Source organism: Scardinius erythrophthalmus (genome assembly GCF_964197995.2).
Source record: "Scardinius erythrophthalmus genome assembly, chromosome: 4".
Lineage (NCBI taxonomy): Eukaryota > Metazoa > Chordata > Actinopteri > Cypriniformes > Leuciscidae > Scardinius > Scardinius erythrophthalmus.
The window spans coordinates 2,257,773-2,267,068 of NC_138224.1; the positions used below are offsets into that span (position 1 = coordinate 2,257,773).

Sequence of the window (9,296 nt, forward strand, 5' to 3'; positions counted from 1 at the left end):
ATTATAATCATATTAATTCCAACATTTACTAATATGTAATTAAAATCAAATGTTGTATTTGTTAACATTAGTTAATGCACTGTGAACTAACATGAACAATGAACAGCTGTATTTTTATTAACTAACATTAACAAAGATTAATACATGCTGTAACAAATGTATTGCTCATTGTTAGTCCACGTTAATACATTAAATAATGTTAACTAATGAACCTTATTGTAAAGTGTTACCCATATTTTTTATGTCATGTCCCAGAACTATTAACACACATTAACAATAACACAAATCAGTCAAATTTATTTGGTTCCAAGACATCATTCAACGACTAAACGTGAGCAACACGTTACAAAACAACAACAACAACAACAACAACAACAACAACAACATTTGTATGAAAACACAGCTACACATCATAAAATAATTCTCATTCAGGTAATGTGTATTTATATCAGACGTGCAGTTTTTAATATATTTTATGCCTTCTGTCTAGGCTTAAGAAAGCAAACTAAACACTGTGTTTGTGTGGTTAGTCGTGTCAAAGTCGTGACCCGCATTCTCAAAGTGTCTAGAGAAAGCAGGTCAGACTATATATATCCTTCAGGACATGCAATAACAAACTCAGTCTGAGTCTCGCAGCGCTGTGTGGTGCATGACATTTCTTCTGATTATCGGTTATCATAAACTTTCAGAACAGAGTTACACCAAAATCCACGTGAGTTTTATAATCCATCTGCATGACTGAAGTTCTCTGAAGTTTGTTCGTGTGTCTGACCTCTGAAACACTATGGACTACATGGAACAAATGGATGACGATCCGCTCATTGAGTTTGCTATTCAAATGAGCCTCCAAGATGCTTGCAGTTTGTCTGTTTTGAATGAACCACTAAGGTACAGTACGCACAAACATCGTCCATGCGCAGCATTTATTAATTTCAAACATATTCCAAACACATTTAATTTGTCTCATGCAGCACTTTAGAATCCGCCAGTGATGAAAACCTCAAGATTTTATCTGCTATATATCAAGGTACTTCATATGTGTGGCCTTTTATCTGATCATCAATGCTCTGATTAGGCAATGGCTTGATATTCCGCATGTGCCGTAATATTATCCAGGTGATGTGTTGGCATTAAGGAAACTGCACAAGTACAGCGATGCCTTTAAGGAAAGAGACAGCAGAGGTTGGCTTCCGATGCACAGAGCGTCTGTCCAGCCGGATGCCCATGTGTTGGACCTCGTCCTTCTGGGTGAGCAGATGCAATGTGCCCGTGTCAAAGGGTTAGTTCACCCAAAAATTAAAATTACCCCATGATTTACTCGCCCTCAAGCCATCCTAGGTGTAAATGACATTCTTCTTTCAGACGAATACAATCAGAGTTATATTAAAAAATGTCCTGACTCTTCCAAGCTTTATAATGGCAGTGAATGGCTGTATATTATTTGAAGTCCCTCAAAGAGCATCCATCCATGATAAAAGTGCTCCACACTGCTCTGGGGGGTTAATAAAGGCCTTCTGAAGTGAAGCGATGCGTTCGTGTGAGAAAAATATCCATATATAAAACTTTAATAACTAAAATAACTAGCTTCCGGCAGACTTTCATCGATTTACGGCGAAAGAGTAACACTTGACCTTGACACACAACGTAATGACGAACGCGGAAGCGCAGAGGATAGAGCAAAACAAAACACCAGTCACGAATTAGAAGTCTAAAACGAGAATTTTTAAAGAGAAATGTGGGAGGAGCTTGAGTTTGATGCCCAGCCCTGTTTGCTTGAATCGCGAGAAGCGTCAAAGCTTTCGCTACTCCTACGTCATACATGTGTCAAGTGTTAGTCTTTTGGCGTAAGTCGACTTATGTAGACCGTCTGCTAGTTATTTTAGTCGATATAGTTTTAAATATGGATATTGTTCTTACACAAACGCATCACTTCGCTTCAGAAGGCCTTTATTAACCCCCCAGAGCAGTGTGGAGCACTTTTATCATGGATGGATGCTCTTTGATGGACTTCAAAAAATATACAGCCATTCACTGGCCATATACACCGAGGATGGCTTGAGGGCGAGTAAATCATGGGGTAAATTACATTTTTGGGTGAACTATCCCTTTAAAGTACAAACAATTATTGTGATAAGCTAATAAAGCAGTGGTACCTCTATATACACGTGTCCTGGACAGCCTCCTATGAGCTGAGCATGGAGGAGCTGACGGCCGATGGAGACACCGCTCTGACTCTGGCTTCTCAAGCGGGACGTGTGGAGAACGTGAAGGTTCTTCTCCAACACGGAGCCTCTCCACACAACACGAACAGCAAGAATGAGACTCCACTTCTCCTGGGTAACAACAAAAGAGACAACAAACAAGTCTCGCTCTTTAACAAGCAATTAAGCAGATTTCATTTTAGACTACATTAATTAAAAAATAATTTCACTTTACCAATTGAAGAAATTAAAGAATTAGAAATTTCACCCCAAATCCAAACAACATCAAAATTGACATTAACAAAACAGATTTTTTTAAAGGATTTTTACATTTTTTTTGTATTGTAAACATTATTTTCATGACAATCAAGTATCTTTTCTTAAATATAATGTGATTCCCAATGTAATAAAGTGATTTACCTATTGATCTAGTATCTATCCATTTATCTATCTATCTATCTATCTATCTATCTATCTATCTATCTATCTATCTATTGATCTAGTATCTATCCATCTAATGTAACTTTATAAAATATCAATAACAGGATAAGATAAACTAGCCTTCACATTAGTCTCACTGGCTTGTGCAAGTAAGTGTACTGTGGATCTGTACAAGCATACTGAACACGTGGCCGTTTCTGCTTTTGCATTAGTTACTTCTTATGGATCATAATCCCAAGTTTCCCTTTGCAGCCGTGAGGTCAAACTCTTATGATATGGTTCATGCACTCCTAACGGGAGGAGCCGTCGTGGAGCAGGTGTGTTTGAAGAAGTGGACGGTTATGCATGAGGCAGCGAAGGTGGGCTGCGAGGACGTCCTGATGCTGTTGCTGAGACACGGGGGGGAGGTGATGGGGCGGGACGGGCACGGGGTCACACCGCTGGGCGTCGCTGCAGAGTACGGGCATCCCCAAATACTGGCAATCCTCATCCAACATGGTGAGTCTGACCACGAATCAACTCCACATCCGTGCCTGAAGTGCTATAGGCTTACTAAAATGATAAAGAGCATTAATTAATTAGACTTAAATGTTACTTACAGCTGATTCAACAAATTAATCATCATCCAGTAGATTATCATTTCATTGGTGTGCGAACTTAGCAATAGTGTTGCCTCACTTAGTAAATCAGTTTAAGTAATAGCTAAAAAAAGTGTAAATTTTGGTTCACTATATTTTAGATTTTCAATAGTGTCCGAATTAATATTTTTGCAAAATGAATCACTCTCCTGATTAGTTCAAAAGAGTGATTCATTCGCAAATCTGGCATAGCTAATTCTGATTCCAAACAGCGGACAGAAAACCTACATGACATGATTGCTGAAAAGATTATTTTATCAGTAGTATTTTAGTAAAAAAGGGTCCCACAATGTATAAAACAGTGGGTTACACTTTATTTTACAGTACATGTACTTACAGTGTAGTTACATAAGAAAGTACTGGTAATATAAGGTTAGATTAAGGTGTAGGTTCAGGGTTAGTACCTAATTATGACAAAGTTATTATAATTGCTATAATAAGTACATGTACATGTGGAACAGGACTGTAAAATAAAGTGCAGTGACACTTTATTTGACAGTGTCCTTGTTACATATGTTACATGTACTTACCATAGTAATAACGACTAACCCCTTAACCAAAGCCTAATTCTTTCCTAACCTATACATGTTGTTAATTAATATTACTCAGTACTTAAATATATAATTACACTGTAATAATGACACCTTAAAATAAAGGGTTACACTTTATTTTAAGGTGTCATTGTTACAGTGCAATTATACATTTAAATACAGAGTAATATTAAGCAACTACATGTACTTACTGTAGGGTTAGGGTATGATTAGGATTTGGTTGAGGGTTAGTTGCATGTAATTATGCATAATTATTATTACTATGGTATGTACATTTAACATATGTAACAGGGACACTGTAAAATAAAGTGTAACCTAAAGTGCTACCTAGTTAAACAATATGTTTTTTGCAGTGATTCAATAATTTCTCTTATCATGCAGAGACAACAATAAGGCATTTGCAGATTGATTCCCCCTAAAATGAATGCATTTGCTTTCTCCTCTAGGAGGCGACGCCACCACACAAGCGTCAAACGGAGACAGTGTGTTATACGACGCCGCGGGCTCTGGGAACCTGGACTGTATTAATCTGCTCTTACAACACGGTGCCAGTCCTAATGTAGCCAGTCTTTGCTCTCAACTGCCAATTCACCGTGCAGCCTATGAAGGGCACTACCTGTGAGAGCATGCCGAATCAATCTCACAAACTTCAACATGTCTGCCATGATAAAAACATTGTGTGTGTCTCCAGGGTTTGAAATTAACTTTTTCACTCACCGGCCAATTTGGCTACAAAATTTTTAAGTTACCGGCCATTCAGAACTTCTACCAGCCAAAAAAAAAAAAAAAAAGGAGGAAAAAAAGAAGAAATAAGCCTATATATGAACAGTTCAGATGCAAAAGCCTCTGAAATTTTCTTCTAGAATGATAATTTTTATCAAGCTTGTATATTTAAGTTCAGTAATTTCACTTAAATGGCATTGAAGTGAAATTGCTGAACTTAAATATACAAGTTTGATAAAAATGATCATTCTAGAAGAAAATTTCAGATGGCACTTAGAGGCTTTTTTCATCTGAGCTCTTCATATATATATATATATATATATATAACTATTTGGATTTCATACATTCATTTCTCATTCAAACAAATTCATCCAGCATCCCCTCCCTTCCTCTTTCATCCTCATCACCAAAAATGTGTTTTAGGTGGACAGATCAATACAGTACAAAGAACATCAAAAAAATGTAGGATGTTGGAAAATAATGTCTTTCTGTTAACCAAATGCTTTTTAATCTTTGCTATTGCTTCAATGCAAATGAACAAGCGCACCATTATTTGTTGCGTAGTGTTGTATGTTCAAGCAAGCCAGATATGACCAGATTCTGCGCAATACTCTATATTTAATATATCATGAGTTGAGTAGGGGAGAGTGGGGCACAACATAACACACTTGTTTTAAATACTTCCACACATGCTAGCATGACGAAACTTGGTGTATTTACTAGTTGCCATATCAACACTATATAGAGAAAAAATTGGGCCAAAATGTAAAATTTTTTGGAAGATATCCATAGACATTTATTAAACCATAGCAAAAGTAAATTTCTTAATTAAGTTAATTTTTCATCTCTATTTTTTGTGTTTATTTAAAATTAGACAAATCTGATATTATTTTAATCTCCAATATGTTATTTAACGGTTGCTATAGTTCTTTAATGCTTCACTAACTAGCAGAAGACACTAGCAGGGTTTAAATCCCAGTTGTGCAGGCGGGGCATGTTGTCACACTGCGTTATAATGTGCCCCTATTAGAAATATGCTATTCTATTCTATACTTTTTTTTAATTCTATTGAGAAACCATGAGAAAAAGGTGAATAAAGACAGAGAGTCAATGCTCAGAAATTACGTTTTGAACTATGCTGTGTTTTCCTGTGTTCATAATCAAAACTCAAAAATGAGTTTATATTTAATTATTAAAAAATGGCATTATTTTATATGAAAAAGTTAATAATTGTATTTCATTGAGAAAATATTTTAGTTTGTCTTGTATGTTTGTTTGATTAGATCACATAGCATTTTAAGCTGTCATATGGTCATGTTACAATGTACCCCACCTATGGGGCATGTTGTCACATTTCACTTTCATTCTTTTGGGGTATATCAAAAAAAAAAGTAGACACTGTATTAATAAAACAAAACCACATAATTGTACTAGACGTGTGAAATTAATGTGGGGTAAAAATAAATACTCTGAACCCTAAGTAGATTTACACAGACTGAGAAAGTCAAAAAGCATTACTTAGTGCCCCGCTCTCCCCTATTTGCGCAGATTTGGCTTACGCGAACCTTCCCAGCAAAGTGAATAACATAGGTAGCTAACACACCAAATTGGCTAGTGATTTGACAGCGACAGTTGATTTTTACCTGCAATTGGCGGGTGTTAACTTCAAACCCTGTGTCTCTTTAAACTGGCAGGGCTTTGAGGACCTTCATTCCCATCACCACTAGCAGGGCCATTCGTCTGTCTGGCATGAGTCCGGTTCATTCTGCGGCGGACGGAGGCCACGCTGACTGTCTCGAGCTGCTCATCGAAAACAACTTTGACGTCAACTCAATCTTAGCCTGCCATATTTCAGAAAACTATGGTGACATGAGGAAGACCCCACTGTACTTCGCCATCTGTAATGGAGACGTCACCTGCACTGAGATGCTTCTGAAAGCAGGAGCCAAACCGGACCTGGACCCTCTGCACGGTCTACTGGTGGCGGTCAGAGCTGGGAAACACGAGCTGGTGCGACTGCTTCTCGCTTATGGAGCCAACGTCAACTGCGTCTTCTCTCTCGTCAATGACACTGTATTTCCCACGGCGCTGCAATACTGCCTCAAAGATGACATGATGCTGCGTCTGCTCCTCAACAACGGTTACAATGCAGAAAGCTGCTTCGAGTGTCATCATGACAGCCCTGTAGTGACATACACATGGAGAGAGTTTCACAGCCGGACATGCCAAATCAAGAGAGTCACAAACAAAGTGACTGTAAGCATCATATTCGGGGGCTAGAAAGCAATGGATGCACTAAACAATTGCACCAATTATGCATGCATCAAAACCTGCGTCTTATTCACTAACCACCTGAAAACCAGCTTATCCAGACGCTACTTGTGCTGGTAAAGCCATTTAAAACACCACATATCTGCGAATATTAGGTTTATTATAGAATGCATTGCTGCAATTAATTTTGCACTGTTGCTTAAAAGGAAAAAATGTTTATGTGCATTTTATTGTGATCAATGCAATAATTGGTTGCAATTTATTCTTAGGGTGTGTTCACACTTGGCATGTTTGGTTGGAGTAAACCGAACTCTGGTGCGATTTGCTCTTTTAGTGCGGTTCATTTTAATAAGTGTGAACGCTGCCATCCAACAAGCGGACCGAGACCGTACCGCTGAAAAGATGAGTCTCGATCCACTTCCAAACAAACTCTGGTGCGGTTCGAATTAAAATATAAACACAAGACGTAATGAACACATGTAAACAGACCAAAAACAAGACATGGCATCACAAGATGCGACCAAAATACCATCATATTTAGGCTACGCACACACAGCGAACGCGTTTATCCCAGAACACAACATTGTTCTGGATGCTCGATAAGTTCCGTCGTGAAATATACACCATAAAAGATGACCAATCAGGTTGCGAACGTATCCCTTTGCCTTTAGGTTCGGTGTTAAAATGCAAATGTGAATGCTAAGCAGACTAGGACTAAATGGCTGTTTTTAGTCCGGATAAAACAAACCGAACTAAGTGTGAACACGCTTAGTGAAGTCATATCAAGAGCAAAGTGACTGTAAGCATCATATTTGGGGAGTCTAGAAACCAATGATCTGGATTCACTAAAATAGCACTACGTCAGCATGCATTGTATTATTTTTTTTTAAGAGATGTGCATTATTGCACCTTATTGTGATCACTGCAACAAGTTGCAATTCATCCTCAGTGAATTCCCCCAAATATTCAAATTCTGTATTTACATGTGGCCTAATTATGCACTCTGTCCTGTGTTTTCAAGTTTTGCGAGTTCATTAGCGTGTCGTGGATGGCGCACTTGGCTGGGAAGGTGGTGCAAACACTCCTGGATTACGTGAATCACGTGCACATCTGCTCCAAACTGCAATGCATTCTGGAGAAACAGGAGGAGTGGCCCAACATCTGTGACTCTCTCAGTAAGCTGTTCACCATTCATGTCTTTACAAACCTGTATGAAACACAAAAGATAACTATTTCTTAATGTCTGTTTGGTGCTAGGGAACCCACAGCCTCTGAAACACCAGGCCAGGTTGGTTATCAGGAGACATATGACACTGAGACGACTGAATGACCCAGAGTTCATGAGCACCGTTACTTTCCCGCCGACACTGAAGAAATTCCTGCTCTACAAAGAATATGATGTCTATGGGCGAATGGATGAACACTATATATAGTATATATATATATATATATGTATTTTATTCCAAATGTGTTTTATTTATCAGTTTGTTTCAAAACAACATCATTGTGATTGTATCATTTCATTGCTCACAAAAGATGAGAGCATGTGCAGGTCAAATTTCAACCTGAAAACAATAAATATAGTAATGAGAATGTGTTTGATTTCACAATTAATTTTTTGTTTTTTCCTAATTATAGGCATAATTTATTTTATGCAAAATATGCACTTTTGTTTTTGGAGTGAAACTTGACCTGGACATGATTTACTCTGAATAGTCAGCAGAGAGAGTAAATATGTGCAACGTTAAATACATCACTTACTCTGGAAACAGTTTGACGGTAACTGACATTGGATTTTTAATCACTTGCTAAAAATTGCATTATTTTTCTTAAACCATAAGAATTTGGCACACATTTCAAATTTCATCAACATTCACACTGGCCCTAATCCAAAAACACTGAGGATTTTACGGAAGCTGTTGTTGCTAGAGATCCTTGTTATCGGAGCAACAACATTCCTGCGCTGTCATCGCCGGTCGGCGGCTCCAGAGATGCAGCAGACATTGTGTTCCTGTCATAAACACAGATCTTAGCCTTTCGATGATGTTCGGATCCTACGGGACAACAAACAGCTTATCTGAGCGCTCACACTCAGTCCAAATCTGATCATTACACACACAGGGCTTATGGCCTTTAAAATCCATTCATATCTACACCTTATTAACCTTTAGCCTCTTTCCAGATTCACTACTTTTTAGTCAAGCTGAGGATTTAATAGTAAGACGTATGCTGTGATGAATGCAATAATAAAGCAAATTTTAATCCTGATTATGACATCAAAAGCGAGACAAACCCAGTAAAAGGCTAAGAGAGAAGAGGATTTTTTAAAATCCTCACAATGGTTCATGCCAGGCTGATAACAGTTCTTGGGATAATCTGCCCCTCACTATTAGCCTGTGACGTGGTACTTTAGCTTGACGTGGGTTTTTTGGCACATATGAAAAAGCTAAAAACACTTAGAGAGTATTCTG

General features: G+C 38.0%; 1 protein-coding gene and 1 long non-coding RNA gene across 2 annotated transcripts; one reads left to right on the plus strand and one right to left on the minus strand.

Moving 5' to 3' along the window:
- Positions 1-278: 278 nt before the first annotated feature.
- Positions 279-6,736, minus strand: LOC308689701. Its single transcript, XR_014030040.1, has 5 exons — positions 6,471-6,736; positions 6,198-6,354; positions 2,859-3,194; positions 2,154-2,333; positions 279-1,244 (listed from the first exon to the last, which is right to left on the minus strand). It is a non-coding gene; the product is annotated as an uncharacterized lncRNA (long non-coding RNA).
- asb15b (ankyrin repeat and SOCS box containing 15b) lies at positions 751-8,389 on the plus strand. Its single transcript, XM_081363543.1, has 9 exons — positions 751-888; positions 972-1,027; positions 1,117-1,248; positions 2,179-2,337; positions 2,895-3,140; positions 4,278-4,449; positions 6,249-6,810; positions 7,847-8,000; positions 8,083-8,389. The coding sequence occupies exons 1-9, from the start codon at positions 785-787 to the stop codon at positions 8,256-8,258; spliced, it is 1,761 nt and encodes a 586-aa protein (XP_081219669.1). The 5' UTR covers positions 751-784; the 3' UTR covers positions 8,259-8,389.
- Positions 8,390-9,296: the final 907 nt, after the last annotated feature.